General features: G+C 41.8%; 1 protein-coding gene across 1 annotated transcript in view; it reads left to right on the top strand.

The window, feature by feature from the left end:
• The window catches only part of CABIN1 (calcineurin binding protein 1), a 1,089,846-nt gene that overhangs the window by 221,960 nt on the left and 849,822 nt on the right, over positions 1 to 18,064 (top strand). Inside the window, exons 17-18 of the mRNA XM_053701973.1 lie at positions 14,444 to 14,680; positions 15,093 to 15,246. Of these exons, the coding sequence (XP_053557948.1) occupies positions 14,444 to 14,680; positions 15,093 to 15,246 (391 nt within the window). The remainder of the gene's footprint in view (positions 1 to 14,443; positions 14,681 to 15,092; positions 15,247 to 18,064) is intronic.

An 18,064-nucleotide genomic window follows, 5' to 3' on the forward strand; every position in this document is an offset into this window, starting at 1 on the left:
TATTCTGGAAAACGTAGAGGTCAAAAAGCTACAGCTACCTCTCTATCTTTTTGGCTGAAAAGCATCATCCGTTTGGCATACGAGACTGCTGGACAGCAGCCTCCTGAAAGAATTACAGCTCACTCTACAAGAGCGGTGGCTTCCACATGGGCTTTTAAAAATAATGCTTCTGTTGAACAGATTTGTAAGGCTGCGACTTGGTCTTCACTTCATACCTTTTCCAAATTTTACAAATTTGATACTTTTGCTTCTTCGGAGGCTATTTTTGGGAGAAAAGTTCTTCAAGCAGTGGTGCCTTCTGTTTAGGCATCTGTCTTGTCCCTCCCGTTCATCCCTGTCCTGTAGCTTTGGTATTGCATCCCACAAGTAAAGGATGAATCCGTGGACTCGTTGTATCTTATAGAAGAAAAGTAAATTTATGCTTACCTGATAAATTGATTTCTTCTATGATACGACTAATCCACGGCCCGCCCTGTCAATTTAATACAGATTATATTGTTTGATTTAAAACTTCAGTCACCTCTGCACCTTTTAGTTTCTCCTTTTTCTTCCTGTACCTTTGGTCGAATGACTGGGGGGTGGAGTCAAGGGAGGAGCTATATAGACAGCTCTGCTGTGGTGCTCTTTGCCACTTCCTGTTAGCAGGAGGATAATATCCCACAAGTAAAGGATGAATCAGTGGACTCGTCGTATCATAGAAGAAATCAATCTATCAGGTAAGCATAAATTTACTTTTTATTCGGGATTATTCCGGTCAGGGTGGTAATGTTTTTACTTGCTCTCGGCGGCTTTACCATCAGAGTTAACATTAATGCCGGCCGGGAGGTTCAGCTTGTTACGCCCATGATGGGCGGGTCTTTTCTGAAGCGGCAAAGAGTTTTTGCGCGCTTTTCTCCTTTTCACTTCCTGAGTGCCGGATGGGTGACGTACGTCATTGCGGCTCTGAAACTCAGTGATAGCGATCGCCAGATACCGTTGGGAGCAGCTCTGGATTGAGTCCGGATTTTCTCTATCTATTGAATCCGGCAATCAGCAGGACAGGTAGGCACCTCAGCAGAGCTAGCTAAGGTGTAGAGGCTATCTGGGGTGCTCTAGAACCACTGTTTTTTGCATTAGGAAATAAAAAGTAGGGTTTTTTTTAAATTTAAAGGGACAGTAACGTTTTTGTTCCATAATCTCAAAATTAAATAAAAGTCTTTTTTTTATTTATTTGTTCAATTATTGGGTAAAGATGGACTAAGAGGCCCTGTAAAATGTTACTTGTACTTTGAGGCTAATGTGAGAACATCGCATTACAGGGATAGACTTTTTGATTCTGAGCCATCATTGTCTAAGGCGGATGCTGTTCAAGGGTCTCCTGTTGAAGATATACCGCAGCTTTCTCCTCAAGTGTCTCAAACTTTATCGTCTACACATGCAGTGCCCTGCGCTTCCTCTCACACTCCGTTTGGAGTTACGTTGCAAGACATTGCTACCCACATATCTTCTGCGGTAACTGATGCGCTGTCTGCTTTTCCATGCTGCAGGGAAAGCGCAAGAGGAATTCTAAGGAATCAGTGAGTAAGTTTTCTGACACAGTCGTGGCTATTCCGAATGTTCCTTCCCAGATGTCTGAGGAGGAAGATACTTCGGTGGCATCTGAGGGTGAAATCTCAGATTTAATTCCTTCTTCTGATGCTGAAGTCGTATCATTCAGATTTAAGCTGGAACACCTCTGTTTGTTACTTAAGGAGGTTTTGGCTACCTTGGACGACTCCGACACTACTGTCGTAGTCAATCCTAAGAAGTCTAGTAAGCTAAACAAGTACTTCAATGTACCTTTCATGGTGGAGGTTTTCCCTGTACGAGACCGGGCTACATAGATTATTGCTATGGAATGGGAGAGACCTGGTATACCTTTTTCTCCATCCTCCATTTTTAAGAAGATGTTTCCAATTGCTGACTCTATCAAGAAGTCTTGGCAGACGGTCCCCAAGGTGGAAGGGGCAATTTCCACTTTGGCTAAGAGAACCACTATTCCCATAGAGGATAGCTGTTCCTTTAAGGATCCTATGGATAAGAAATTGGAGGGGTTACTTAAAAAGATGTATGTACACCAGGGTTTAAAATGGCAACCTTCGGTGTGTATTGCTACCATCACCAGTGCAGCGGCATACTGGTTTGATGCATTGTCTGATACTATTCAGACCGACACTCCCCTTGAAGAGATCCAGGATAGGATCAAGGCTCTTAAGTTGGCCAATTCCTTTATTACGTATGCTTCCCTACAGGTTATTAAGCTGGGAGCAAAGATTTCTGTTTTTGCCGTACTGGCCCACAGAGCTTTATGGTTGAAGTCCTGGTCTGCGGATGTATCGTCTAAGCTTTTGGCGATTCCCTACAAGGGTAAGACCTTGTTTGGGCCGGGCTTGGCTGAAATTATTTCAGACATTACGGGAGGTAAGGGTCATTTTCTTCCCTCAGGATAAGAGAAATAAGCAGAAGGGATGTCAGAGTAATTTTCGTTCTTTTCGAAACTTCAAAGGTAAGCCTTCCTCTCCCTCAGCAGGAACAGTCCAAACCTTCCTGGAGGACCGACTAGTCTTGGAATAAGGGGAAGCAATCTAAGAAGCCCGTTAATGACTCAAAGTCGGCATGAATGGTCTGCCCCCGATCCGGGACCGGATCTTGTGGGGGGCAGACTTTCCTTCTTTGCTCAGGCCTGGGTTCGGGATGTTCCGGATCCCTGGGCGGTGGACATTGTGTCCCAGGGATACAAAGTAGAGTTCAAGACCTTTCCTCCCAGGGGCAGGTTTCTGCTCTCAGGATTATCTGTAGACCAGATAAAAAGAGAGGCGTTCTTACACTGTGTCAGAGACCTTTACGACCTGAGAATTATAGTTCCTGTTCCAATGCAGGAACAGGGTCTGGGATTTTACTCCGTGGTTCCCAAAAAAGAGGGAATTTTCAGACCAATTTTAGACCTCAAAAGTCTAAACAAGTTCCTCAGAGTACCGTCCTTTAAGATGGAAACTATTCGTTCCATTCTTCCCTTGGTTCAAGAGGGTCAATTCATGGCAACAGTATATTTAAAGGATGCGTACCTGCATGTTCCCATCCACAGGAATCATCACAAGTTTCTGAGGTTCGCATTTCTACACAAACACTTCCAGTTTGTCGCTCTTCCATTTGGCCTTGCCACAGCTTCCAGAATTTTTTCAAAGGTCCTGGGATCCTTGTTGGTGGTGCTCCGGTTGTGAGGAATTACAGTGGTGCCTTATCTGGACGACATTCTGGTTCAGATGCCATCCTTTCAACAAGCGAACTCCCACACAGAGATGTTGTTATCCTTTCTGCGTTCTCAAGGATGGAAGGTGAATTTGGGAAAGAGTTCCTTAATTCCAGCTACAAGGGTAGTGGGAACCATAATAGTTCTTGGGAACCATAATAGATTCCTTATCAATGAAAATATTTCTGACAGAGGTCAGAAGATCAAAGATCTTCGCCTCTTGTCTGGCCCTTCAGTCCTCTCCTCAGCCGTCAGTGGCTCAATGTATGGAGATGATCGGTCTGATGATAGCTGCCATGGACATCATTCCGTTTGCCGTTTCCATCTCGGACCTTTTGCAGTTATACATGCTCAGGCAATGGAGCGGAGATTATGCTGATCTGTCTCCGCGATTACATCTGGATCAGGCGACAAAAGATTCTCTTCCTTGGTGGTTGTCTCAGGAACATCTCTCCCAGGGACCTGCTTCCGCAGACCCACCTGGGTGTTTGTGACAATGGACGCCAGCCTGCTGGGATGGGGAGCAGTCTGGGGCTTACTAAAGGCTCAGGGGACATGGACTCAGGAGGAGTCTATTCTCCCCATAAACATTCTAGAGCTGAGGGCAATCTTCAATGCTCTTCTGGCCTGGCCTCAGTTAGCTTCAGCCCGGTTTATCAGGTTCCAGTCGGACAACATAACTTCAGTGGCTTACATCAACCATCAGGGAGGAACTCAGAGTTCCTTGGCCATGACAGAGGTAACCAAGATTATTCAGTGTGCGGAGGCCCACAACTGCTGTCTATCTGCGATTCACATTCCAGGAGTGGACAATTGGGAAGCGGATTTTCTGAGCAGACAGACCTTTCACCGGGAGAGTGGGAACTTCATCCGGAGGTGTTTTCCAACTTGATTCTCAAATGGGGACAGCCGGAGCTGGATCTCATGGCATCTCGACAGAGTGCCAAACTTCCGAGGTACGGGTCGAGGTCAAGGGTTCCTCAGGCTGTACTGATAGATGCTTTGGCGGTTCCTTGGAATTTCAGTCTAGCATACCTATTTCCTCCGTTCGCTCTCTTTCCACGGGTTATTGCTCGAATCAAACAGGAGAAGGCATCGGTGATCCTTATTGCACCAGCTTGGCCTTGCAAGATATGGTATGTCAATCTAGTGGAGATGTCTTCTCTTCCACCTTGGAGACTTCCACTGAGGAAGGACCTTCTACTTCAAGGGCCCTTCCTTCATCCAAGTCTCGTATCTCTGAAACTGACTGATTGAACGCTCTAAGTGCGGGTTTTTCTGAGTCAGTTATTGAGACCTTGATTCAGGCTCGTAAACCTGTAACTAGAAAGATTTACCATAGGATATGGTGTAAATATATGTTTTGGTGTGAATCCGGAAGCTACTCTTGGAGTAGAGTTCGGATTCCTAGAATGTTGTCCTTTCTCCAAGAAGGTCAGGAGAAGGGCTTATCTGCAAGTACTTTGAAGGGTCAAATATCTGCTTTGTCTATTTTGTTGCATAAACGTCTGGCGGATGTACCAGAAGTGCAATCTTTCTGTCAGGCCTTGGTCAGAATCAGGCCTGTGTTCAAACCTGTTACTCCTCCCTGGAGTCTTAACCTTTTTCTTAAAGTTCTTCAGCAGGCTCCGTTTGAGCATATGCATTCCTTAGATATTAAGATGTTTTCTTGGAAAGTTTTGTTTCTTGTTGCAATTTCTTCTGCTCGTAGAGTCTCAGAGCCCTCAGCATTGCAGTGTGAATCCCCTTACCTTATTTTTCATTCGGATAAGGCAGTTCTGCGTACTTAGTCAGGATTCCTCCCTAAAGTGGTTTCGGATAGGAACATAAATCAAGAAATCGTTGTTCCTTCTTCGTTTTGCCTATGAAACTGCTGGACAGCGGCGTCCTGAGAGGGTCACAGCTCATTCCACAAGGGCTGTTTCCTCTTCCTGGGCATTCAAAAATGAAGCTTCTGTGGAACAGATTTGCAAGGGTGCAACTCCTCTCTACACACTTTTTCAAAATTCTATAAATTTGATACTTTTTGGGAGAAAGGTTCTTCAAGCAGTGGTGCTTTCCGTTTAGGTACCCTGTCTTTTCCCTCCCTTATCATCGGTGTCCTCTAGCATGGGTATTGACTCCCATTGTGTCATTAGAAAGAAAACAACATTTATGCTTACCTGATAAATGTATTTATTTCTTGACACGGTGAGTCCACGACCCGCCCTGTTTATTTAGACAGGTTTTTGTGCTGTAAACCTCAGGCATCTCTTCCCAAATTTTTTCTTTCGTGATTCAGATAGAGCATGCAATTTTAAGCAACTTTCTTCTGTTATGTGTGATCAGTCCACGGGTCATCATTACTTCTGGGATATAACTCCTCCCCAACAGGAAATGCAAGAGGATTCACCCAGCAGAGCTGATATAGCTCCTCCCCTCTACGTCAGTCCCAGTCATTCTCTTGCACCCAACAACTAGATAGGATGTGTGAGAGGACTATGGTGATTATACTTAGTTTTTATGACTTCAATCAAAAGTTTGTTATTTTACAATAGCACCGGAGCGTGTTATTACTTCTCTGGCAGAGTTTGAAGAAGAATCTACCAGAGTTTTTTACTATGATTTTAACCGGAGTAGTTAAGATCATATTGCTGTTCTCGGCCATCTGAGGGAGGTAAAAGCTTCAGATCAGGGGACAGCGGGCAGATGAATCTGCATTGAGGTATGTAGCAGTTTTTATTTTCTGAATGGAATTGATGAAAAAATCCTGCCATACCGTTATAATGACATGTATGTATACACTTCAGTATTCTGGGGATGGTATTTCACCGGAACTACTCTGTTAAAGGTCACTAATCCTTTTAATAAGTATTTGTCATGTTAAACGTTTTTGCTGGAATGTAGAATCGTTTACATTGCTGAGGTACTGAGTGAATAAATATTTGGGCATTATTTTCCACTTGGCAGTTGTTTGCTTTAATTGTGACAGTTTCGTTTCTCTTCACTGCTGTGTGTGAGAGGGAGGGGCCGTTTTTGGCGCTCTTTGCTACGCATCAAAGATTTCCAGTCAGCTACTCTTATATTTCCTGCATGATCCGGTTCATCTCTGACAGATCTAAGGGGTCTTCAAACTTCTTTGAAGGGAGGTATATTCTCTCAGCAGAGCTGTGAGAATTTTATATTGACTGTGAATAAAAACGTTGCTCTGTATTTTTATTTCAAATTTAATTATTGTTATTTTACTAATGGGAACAAAACCTTTGCTAAAAGTTGTGTTGTTTTAAAGTTTGATGCTATAACTGTTTTTCAGTTCATTATCTCAACTGTCATTTAATCGTTTAGTACCTCTTTGAGGCACAGTACGTTTTTGCTAAAAAAGATTATAACCAGGTTGCAAGTTATTGCTAGTGTGTTAAACATGTCTGACTCAGAGGAAGATATCTGTGTCATTTGTTCCAATGCCAAGGTGGAGCCCAATAGAAATTTATGTACTAACTGTATTGATGCTACTTTAAATAAAAGTCAATCTGTACAATGTGAACAAATTTCACCAAACTGCGAGGGGAGAGTTATGCCGACTAACTCGCCTCACGCGGCAGTACCTGCATCTCCCGCCCGGGAGGTGCGTGATATTATGGCGCCTAGTACATCTGGGCGGCCATTACAGATAACATTACATGATATGGCTACTGTTATGACTGAAGTTTTGTCTAAATTACCAGAACTAAGAGGCAAGCGCGATCACTCTGGGGTGAGAACAGAGTGCGCTGACAATACTAGGGCCATGTCTGATACTGCGTCACAGCTTGCAGAGCATGAGGACGGAGAGCTTCATTCTGTGGGTGACGGTTCTGATCCAAACAGATTGGATTCAGATATTTCAAATTTTAAATTTAAATTAGAGAACCTCCGTGTATTACTAGGGGAGGTCTTAGCAGCTCTCAATGATTGTAACACCGTTGCAATACCAGAGAAACTGTGTAGGTTGGATAAATACTTTGCGGTACCGGCGAGTACTGACGTTTTTCCTATACCTAAGAGATTAACTGAAATTGTTACTAAGGAGTGGGATAGACCCGGTGTGCCGTTCTCACCCCCTCCAATATTTAGAAAAATGTTTCCAATAGACGCCACCACTCGGGACTTATGGCAAACGGTCCCTAAGGTGGAGGGAGCAGTTTCTACTTTAGCTAAGCGTACCACTATCCCGGTGGAGGATAGCTGTGCTTTTTCAGATCCAATGGATAAAAAATTAGAGGGTTACCTTAAGAAAATGTTTGTTCAACAAGGTTTTATATTGCAACCCCTTGCATGTATCGCGCCGATTACGGCTGCGGCAGCATTTTGGATTGAGTCTCTGGAAGAGAACCTTAGTTCATCTACGCTAGACGACATTATGGACAGGCTTAGAGTCCTTAAACTAGCTAATTCATTCATTTCGGAGGCCGTAGTACATTTAACCAAACTTACGGCTAAGAACTCAGGATTCGCCATACAGGCACGTAGGGCACTGTGGCTAAAATCCTGGTCAGCTGATGTTACTTCTAAGTCCAAATTACTTAATATACCTTTCAAGGGGCAGTCTTTATTTGGGCCCGGTTTGAAAGAAATTATCGCTGACATTACAGGAGGTAAGGGCCACGCCCTACCTCAAGACAAAGCCAAAGCTAAGGCTAGACAGTCTAATTTTCGTCCCTTTCGGAATTTCAAAACAGGAGCAGCATCAACCTCCACTGCACCAAAACAGGAAGGAGCTGTTGCTCGTTACAGGCAAGGCTGGAAACCTAACCAGTCCTGGAACAAGGGCAAACAGGCCAGGAAACCTGCTGCTGCCCCAAAGACAGCATGAACCGAGAGCCCCCGATCCGGGACCGGATCTAGTGGGGGGCAGACTTTCTCTCTTCGCCCAGGCCTGGGCAAGAGATGTTCAGGATCCCTGGGCGCTAGAGATCATATCTCAGGGATACCTTCTAGACTTCAAATTATCTCCCCCAAGAGGGAGATTTCATCTGTCAAGGTTGTCAACAAACCAGATAAAGAGAGAAGCGTTTCTACGCTGCGTACAAGATCTGTTATTAATGGGAGTGATCCATCCGGTTCCGCAGTCGGAACAAGGACAAGGGTTCTACTCAAACCTGTTTGTGGTTCCCAAAAAAGAGGGAACTTTCAGGCCAATCTTAGATTTAAAGATTCTAAACAAATTCCTAAGAGTTCCATCGTTCAAAATGGAAACTATTCGGACAATCTTACCCATGATCCAAAAGGGTCAGTACATGACCACAGTGGATTTAAAAGATGCTTACCTTCACATACCGATTCACAAAGATCATCACCGGTATCTAAGGTTTGCCTTCCTAGACAGGCACTACCAGTTCGTAGCTCTTCCATTCGGATTGGCTACGGCCCCAAGAATCTTCACAAAGGTTCTGGGTGCCCTTCTGGCGGTACTAAGACCGCGAGGGATTTCGGTAGCTCCGTACCTAGACGACATTCTAATACAAGCTTCAAGCTTTCAAACTGCCAAGTCTCATACAGAGTTAGTTCTGGCATTTCTAAGGTCGCATGGATGGAAAGTGAACGAAAAGAAGAGTTCTCTTTTTCCTCTCACAAGAGTTCCATTCTTGGGGACTCTTATAGATTCTGTAGAAATGAAGATTTACCTGACAGAAGACAGGTTAACAAAGCTTCAAGATACATGCCGTGTCCTTCATTCCATTCAACACCCGTCAGTAGCTCAATGCATGGAGGTGATCGGCTTAATGGTAGCGGCAATGGACATAATACCTTTTGCACGCCTACACCTCAGACCGCTGCAATTGTGCATGCTAAGTCAGTGGAATGGGGATTACTCAGATTTGTCCCCTACTCTGAATCTGAATCAAGAGACCAGAAATTCTCTTCTATGGTGGCTTTATCGGCCACACCTGTCCAGGGGGATGCCATTCAGCAGGCCAGACTGGACAATCGTAACAACAGACGCCAGCCTACTAGGTTGGGGCGCTGTCTGGAATTCTCTGAAGGCTCAGGGATTATGGAATCAGGAGGAGAGTCTCCTTCCAATAAACATTCTGGAATTGAGAGCAGTTCTCAATGCCCTTCTGGCTTGGCCCCAATTAACAACTCGGGGGTTCATCAGGTTTCAGTCGGACAATATCACGACTGTAGCTTACATCAACCATCAGGGAGGGACAAGGAGCTCCCTAGCAATGATGGAAGTATCAAAGATAATTCGCTGGGCAGAGTCTCACTCTTGCCACCTGTCAGCAATCCACATCCCGGGAGTGGAGAACTGGGAGGCGGATTTCTTGAGTCGCCAGACTTTTCATCCGGGAGAGTGGGAACTTCATCCGGAGGTCTTTGCCCAAATACTTCGACGTTGGGGCAAACCAGAGATAGATCTCATGGCGTCTCGCCAGAACGCCAAACTTCCTCACTACGGGTCCAGATCCAGGGATCCGGGAGCGGTTCTGATAGATGCTTTGACAGCACCTTGGAACTTCGGGATGGCTTATGTGTTTCCACCCTTCCCGCTGCTTCCTCGATTGATTGCCAAAATCAAACAGGAGAGAGCATCTGTGATTCTAATAGCGCCTGCATGGCCACGCAGGACTTGGTATGCAGATCTAGTGGACATGTCATCCTGTCCGCCTTGGTCTCTACCTCTAAGACAGGACCTTCTGATACAGGGTCCATTCAAACATCAAAATCTAACTTCTCTGAAACTGACTGCTTGGAAATTGAACGCTTGATTTTATCAAAACGTGGTTTTTCTGAGTCGGTTATTGATACCCTGATACAGGCTAGGAAGCCTGTTACCAGAAAGATTTACCATAAAATATGGCGCAAATACCTATACTGGTGTGAATCCAAACGTTACTCCTGGAGTAAGGTTAGGATCCCTAGGATATTGTCCTTTCTACAAGAAGGTTTAGAAAAGGGTTTATCAGCCAGTTCATTAAAGGGACAGATTTCAGCTCTGTCCATCTTGTTACACAGACGTCTGTCAGAAAATCCAGACGTCCAGGCCTTTTGTCAGGCTTTAGCTAGGATCAAGCCTGTGTTTAAAACCGTTGCTCCGCCATGGAGTTTAAACTTAGTTCTTAACGTTTTACAGGGTGTTCCGTTTGAACCCCTTCATTCCATTGATATAAAATTGTTATCTTGGAAAGTTCTGTTTTTAATGGCTATCTCCTCGGCTCGAAGAGTCTCTGAGTTATCAGCATTACATTGTGATTCTCCTTATCTGATTTTTCACTCAGACAAGGTAGTTCTGCGTACTAAACCTGGGTTCTTACCTAAGGTAGTCACTGACAGGAATATCAATCAAGAGATTGTTGTTCCATCCTTGTGTCCAAATCCTTCTTCAAAGAAGGAACGTCTTCTACACAATCTGGATGTAGTTCGTGCCCTCAAGTTCTACTTGCAGGCAACTAAAGATTTTCGCCAAACTTCTTCCCTGTTTGTCGTTTATTCTGGACAGAGGAGAGGTCAAAAAGCTTCTGCTACTTCTCTCTCTTTTTGGCTTCGTAGCATAATACGTTTAGCCTATGAGACTGCTGGACAGCAGCCTCCTGAAAGAATTACAGCTCACTCCACTAGAGCTGTGGCTTCCACTTGGGCCTTTAAGAATGAGGCCTCTGTTGAACAGATTTGCAAGGCTGCAACTTGGTCTTCGCTTCATACTTTTTCCAAATTTTACAAATTTGACACTTTTGCTTCTTCGGAGGCTATTTTTGGGAGAAAGGTTCTTCAGGCAGTGGTTCCTTCTGTATAATGAGCCTGCCTATCCCTCCCGTCATCCGTGTACTTTTGCTTTGGTATTGGTATCCCAGAAGTAATGATGACCCGTGGACTGATCACACATAACAGAAGAAAACATAATTTATGCTTACCTGATAAATTCCTTTCTTCTGTTGTGTGATCAGTCCACGGCCCGCCCTGTTTTTAAGGCAGGTAAATATCTTTTAAATTATACTCCAGTCACCACTTCACCCTTGGTTACTCCTTTCTCGTTGATTCTTGGTCGAATGACTGGGACTGACGTAGAGGGGAGGAGCTATATCAGCTCTGCTGGGTGAATCCTCTTGCATTTCCTGTTGGGGAGGAGTTATATCCCAGAAGTAATGATGACCCGTGGACTGATCACACAACAGAAGAAAGGAATTTATCAGGTAAGCATAAATTATGTTTTCTTATTTACTCCTATTATCAAATTTTCTTTGTTCTCTTGCTATCTTTATTTGAAAAAGAAGGCATCTAAGCTTTTTTTGGTTTCAGAACTCTGGACAGCACTTTTTTTATTGGTGGATGAATTTATCTACCAATCAACAAGGACAACCCAGGTTGTTCACCAAAAATGGGCCGGCATCTAAACTTACATTCTTGCATTTCAAATAAAGATACCAAGAGAATGAAGAAAATTTGATAATAGGAGTAAATTAGAAAGTTGCTTAAAATTCCATGCTCTAATTAGAGATGATCCGTGGACTCACCGTGTCAATAAATAAATAAATTTATCAGGTAAGCATAAATTTTATTTTTTAAACAAAAAAAATTCTGGAGTAGACAGTCCCTTTAACTGTGTATTCATATTCATCCTCATCACTTTAGGTTTTTCCCTCTTTGCTTTTATCATCAATATTTTTCCTTTGGCCTTGCTGAAACTTTCACTGCCTTTCTCTCCATGTTCTGGCTCCTGGGAATTTCTGCATTCTTGATAGTCAACACCCTCTATGGCCTAATCTTAAAGGTTAGCATTTGCCTGCACATCCATGATTATAGAGTGCCTACAACAAGATGGGCTGATAGTTAACTATCAAAATGGTTCACTGATCCCTTCATGTTTTTGGAGTTATTTTGGATTTTTTTTCTCATGACAGTTTCACTCAGTTTAGTTCTGTGGGAAAGCCTCTTAACTTGCCTATGCCTCCTCCATCAACAAGTTTTATTTAGCTTATGGTGGTAGCTATTTATAATAATGCCTACTTTTACATTTGTCCCTTATAACTCCAGTTTATAGAGCATTAGCACCATGCTCTTGAAGATTTCTCATAGGTCGTTATTACTAATTTACAGTATTTGACGTGCATAGTTTTTGGGCGACATGATACAGCAGGCTAATGTCTCAGGTACAAAGAATGCCAGTATTTTGGGATTTTAGGATGTAGATTGGTTTGGGGTGACATGTATGGTCCTCCATTCATTTATCAGGTGAATGGCTTTGTCACATCTAGAGCAAGGCAAACTCCTCCCAGTAGGGTTGACTTGACACCTGGTGAGCAACTCTACTAATATTATTTATTAAAGGCTGCACAGGTACAATTACCTAAATCTGGAATTCTAAAATCCAGAGTTTTTTTAAAAAAAAAATCAAGACTTTTTCATTATTTCTTTAAAAATAAAATTAGTCAATATGACTATTTTCCCCTATAGTAAGTCACAATCTTCTCTCCCTGTGTCTTTGGTTTGTCTATTGTATTCTAAAATGCAAATGCTACTCCAGTGAGTACTACCTTTCTGATTACAGTACCATACTTTTTCTTTCTTCTGGTACTATGTATACAAAACTTAAAAATAATCAAAAACTACCTGTAGGTTGCATGTATAAGCTGTATTATTACATGTAAATATTGCCTCAATGACATAAGATATTGTTGTTTACACTCAGTCCCATCCCCTCTTTAAGCTGTCCCATTTTACAGATGCAGATATTCAAATATTCTAAAATTCAAACTTTTCTGAAATCCAAACCTTTCTCGTTTCAAGCAAGCCAGCAATCAGCAATAAGCTCCCAGTAGTGCAATGCTGCTCCTGAGCCTACCTAGGCATGCCTTTCAACAAAGGATACCAAAAAAATTGAAGCTAATTAGATATATTGAAAGGTTGTTTAAAATTGCATGATCTATCTGAATCATGGAAAGAAAATGTTTATTGTCCATTTAAGCTATCCTATCCAATCTCCAATGAATTATATTATTTAAAATAAATTAATTTAATGAGATTTTGTGCAACAAACATTGACATTTTAGCTTAATAATGGCTGAAATATTTAGCAGGTGGTCATTAAAATCAGCCGGATGGCATGCCCATTAAATAGATCTTGGGGAGAACACTTATTTAGAGAGAATTTTAGTTGCGGGGGCACGGCGAGTTGCTTTCTAGAAAAGGTTTACAAATTTGAAACTCGTCCAAAATTCGTCTGTTTCTGAGCGCTGAAACTACTAAAGAGCTAATCCACTCCCTGGTAATTTCCCGACTTGACTACTGTAATAACCTACTAACTGGCCTCCCTCTCTCCTGCCTTTACCCCCTTCAATCCATCCTAAATGCTTCTGCCTGGCTAATCCACCTCTCCCGACGCTCTGTATCTGCTGCACCTCTCTGTGAGTCCCTTCACTGACTCCCAATTCACGCATGCAGAATTAAATGCAAAATTCCCACCCACAAAGCCATCACTAATGTTGCTCCACCCTTCCTGTCCTCCCTCATCAACAAATATACTCCAGCCTGCTCCTTGCCTCCTCTACCATCACCTCCTCCCATGCTAGAATACAGGGCTTCGCTCGTGCGGCACCAACCCTCTGGAACACACTTCCTTGAGCTGTCAGACTTTCCCCTAACCTGCCCTTTATAATGGTCCCTAAAGACCTTTTTGTTCAGGGAAGCTTATCACCCAACTCACTAACAAATAAATTTCACTTAACCAACAGTTGCCTTCCTCTAACTCCTCAGTAACATCATTCTCACCTTTGCAGTCCCCACCTCCTGTTTCCCATCCTCCTACCCATCTAGATTGTAAGTTCCCACGGGAATAGGGCCCTCAATTCCCCCTGTATTTGTCTGAAAATGTTTGTTTTGTATTGTTTCACCGTTGTACTTATATCTTCGTACCCATAAACAGCGCTGAGGAATCTGTTGGCGCTTTATAAATAAAGAATAATAATAATTTAAAACAAAGTCATAAAAAAAGTTAAACTTTTCAATGCATTGACATTTTGGTTTTATGATGGAAGGGAAGATGTAAAATAAGTTTACTCTGACCATATAGTGAAAAACAAAATCTTGTTTTATAACCTCATTATAGTATTCTAGTTGCACTGGGGTTAAGAACATATTCTTTGAAGTAGAAATGCTATATCCCTGATGACCAATTTGTCATTGCATATAATGTATAAGGATTCCTTTTATGTACAGGACTCTTTGCTTAAGCTGGAAGATTTCCAACAGTGCTTTGAGTGCTCCGAGGTTGCCCTGAATGAAGCTATCCAGCAAATGGTAAATTTGACGTCGGCTACAGATAAAGAAGAATGGGTTGTCACAGCAACACAGCTACTCGTAGGAATTGATCTGTCTCTATCATCCAGCCGCAGCATCCCACAGGGTTCCTCTCTAACCTCACGACTGATCCGCTTGAGCAACAACCTTATACAGGTATCCCACAATGTTTTCTAATCTGCTTGCTCATACAGGTAATTCACACTACACAGAAACTGAACAGAGCCATATAAAGGTAGCAGTCTAAATATTGTGTACAATTATTACTGGTATAAGTAACACAGTCAATCCTGCCTTTTGGCAGTATACAAATAACATTCCTTTCATATAAGCATTGTGTAAGATGTCTGACTTCTATCTTAGCACAACCTCTTACTGGAGGTCACAGGTATATAAATTCTTCATTGTGTCCCGTAGATCACTTATAACACACAATCTAAGTCTCCCGGAGACCTTCCTATGAAAAGGAATTTGAGCACCTTATACAGTGGTGTTTTAAGCAGTAAGGTTCTCCTCCTTAGTATAATACATCTTGATGTCTATAACAATTGATCCTTTTTATTTGCAGTTGATAGACTGCAGTATGGCTTTACAAGAGGAACCAAAAGAACCCTCTGTCTCCTCAGTGCTGCCATGGATCATACTGCACAGAATTATCCAGCATGAAGAGAAAACTTTCCTTTCAATGTGCCAACAGCGTCTTCATACTGACAGCAAAGCAGGTAGTGTCCTCAATGTGCCTTCTTAATTTTTGAAAAGCATTTGGTTAGAGATTAATGCATTTGTAAATCCTACTTTCTTTCATGTAATTGGCAAGAGTCCATGAGCTAGGGCCGTATGGGATATACAATCCTACCAGGAGGGGCAAAGTTTACTAAACCTCAAAATGCCTATAAATACACCCCTCACCACACCCACAATTCAGTTTTACAAACTTTGCCTCCTATGGAGGTGGTGAAGTAAGTTTGTGCTAAGATTTCTACGTTGATATGCGCTTCTCAGCATTTTTGAATCCTGTTTCCTCTCAGAGTACAGTGAATGTCAGAGGGATGTGAAGGGAGTATCACCTATTGAATGCAATATTTTTCCTCACGGGAGATCTATTTAATAGGTTCTCTGTTATCGGTCGTAGAGATTCATCTCCTACCTCCCTTTTCAGATCGACGATATACTCTCATATTCCATTACCTCTACTGATAACCGTTTCAGTACTGGTTTGGCTATCTGCTATATGTGGATGGGTGTCTTCAGGTAAGTATGTTTTCATTGCTTAAGACACTCTCAGCAATGGTTTGGCACTTTATGTATGTATATAAAGTTCTAAATATATGTATTGTACTTATATTTGCCATGATTCAGGTTTCAGTATATTTCCTTTTGCAGACTGTCAGTTTCATATCTGGGAAATGCATTTTTTAGAAATGTATTTCTTACCTTAGGTGTAGTCTTTTTTCAATTGACTGTAATTTTTCAGACTTAGGCTTGCAAGGGCGCAAAAATGCTAAAGTTTATTGCGTCATTCTTGGCGCAAGATTTTTTGGTGCAAAGTTACGTTCGTTGACGCAAATTCGTCATTTCCGGCGTCTTAGTTGACGCCGTTTACTTTCACAATTTTGCGTAATCTATGACGCGAGTGACGTTTCCGGACGTTTTTGGTGGCAAAAAAATATTTTTCTGTTTGTTGTGCGCCAAATATTTTCATTATTTTAGACCCATTCCGATTTGCCTCTTGCCTTTTTCTATGTCAGAGGGCTATTCTGTGTGCATTTTTTCCCATTCCTGAAACTGCCATATAAGGAAATTGTTAATTTTGCTTTATATGTTGTTTTTTTCTCTTACATTTGCAAGATGTCTCAATCTGTTCCTGTCTCAGAATTCACTGTTGGATCCCTGCTGCCTGATAACAGTTCTACCAAAACTAAGTGCATTTGTTGTAAACTTGTGGTGATTATATCTCCAGCTGTGGTTTGTAATAGTTGTCATGATAAACATTTACTTGCAGAAAATGTATCCATCAGTAGTAGTTCATTACCTGTTGCTTTTCCCTCAACATCTAATGCACAAGATATACCTGTAAATTTAAAAGAATTTATTTCTGATTCTATTCAGAAGGCTTTGTCTGCCATTCCGCCTTCTAATAAACGTAAAAGGTCTTTTAAAACTTCTCATAAGGTTGATGAAATTTCAAATGACCAGCAACATACTGAATTATCCTTCTCTGATGAGGATCTATCTGATTCAGAAGATCCTGCCTCAGATATTGACACTGATAAAACATCTTAATTATATAAATTGGAGTATATTCGTTCTTTGTTAAAAGAAGTGTTGATTACATTGGATATGGAGGAAACTAGGAATGGAATAAGCCTGGTACTTCTTTTATTCCTTCTTCAAGGTTTAAAAAATTGTATCCTTTGCTAGAAGTTAGATTGGAGTTTTGGGAATAGATCTCCAAAGTTGATGGGGCTATCTCTACTCTTGCTAAATGTACTACTATTCCTACGGAAGATAGTACTTCTTTTCAAGATCCTTTAAATAGGAAACTTGAATCTTATCTAAGGAAAGCTTATTTATATTCAGGTCATCTTCTTAGGCTTCAACTTTTTGGTTGGATACTTTAGTGCAACAAGTATCGGATCGTGATTTGCCTAGCATTGTTAAGTTGATTCAGCATGCTAATAATTTCATTTGTGATGCCATTTTTGATATTATCAAAATTGATGTTAAATCTATGTCTTTAGCTATTCTAGCTAGAAGAGCTTTGTGGCTCAAATCTTGGAATGCTGATATGACTTCTAAGTCCAGATTGCTATCTCTTTCTTTCCAAGGTAATAAATTATTTGGTTCTCAGTTGGATTCAATAATTTCAACTGTTACTGGGGGGGGAAGGGAGTTTTTTTGCCTCAGGATAAAAAAAACCTAAGGGTAAATCTTAAGCTTTTAACCGTTTTCGTTCCTTTCGACAAAATAAGGAACAAAAACCTAATCCTTCCCCCAAGGAATCTGCTTCCAATTGGAAGCCTTCTTCAAATTGGAATAAATCCAAGCCATTTAAGAGATCAAAACTAGCCCCCAAGTCTGCATGAAGGTGCGGCCCTCATTCCAGCTCAGCTGGTAGGGGGCAGATTAAAATTTTTCAAAGATGTTTGGATCAATTCGGTCCAAAACCATTGGATTCAGAGTATCGTCTCTCATTGATACAGAATAGGATTCAGAGTAAGACCGCCTGTGAGAAGATATTTTCTCTCATGCATTCCGGTAAACCCAGTAAAGGCTCAGGCTTTTCTAAAGTGTGTTTCAGACCTGGACTTGTCAGGGGTAATCATGCCAGTTCCGTTTCAGGAACAGGGTCTGGGGTTTTATTCAAATCTATCCCAAAGAAAAAAAATTAATTCATACCAGTTTTGGATCTAAAGATTTTGAATCGATATGTAAGAGTACCAACTTTCAAAATGGTGACTATAAGGACTATTCTGCCTTTTGTTCAGCAAGGGCATTATATGTCCACAATAGACTTACAGGATGCATATCTTCATATTC

Source organism: Bombina bombina, chromosome 2, assembly GCF_027579735.1.
Source record: "Bombina bombina isolate aBomBom1 chromosome 2, aBomBom1.pri, whole genome shotgun sequence".
Taxonomy (NCBI): domain Eukaryota; kingdom Metazoa; phylum Chordata; class Amphibia; order Anura; family Bombinatoridae; genus Bombina; species Bombina bombina.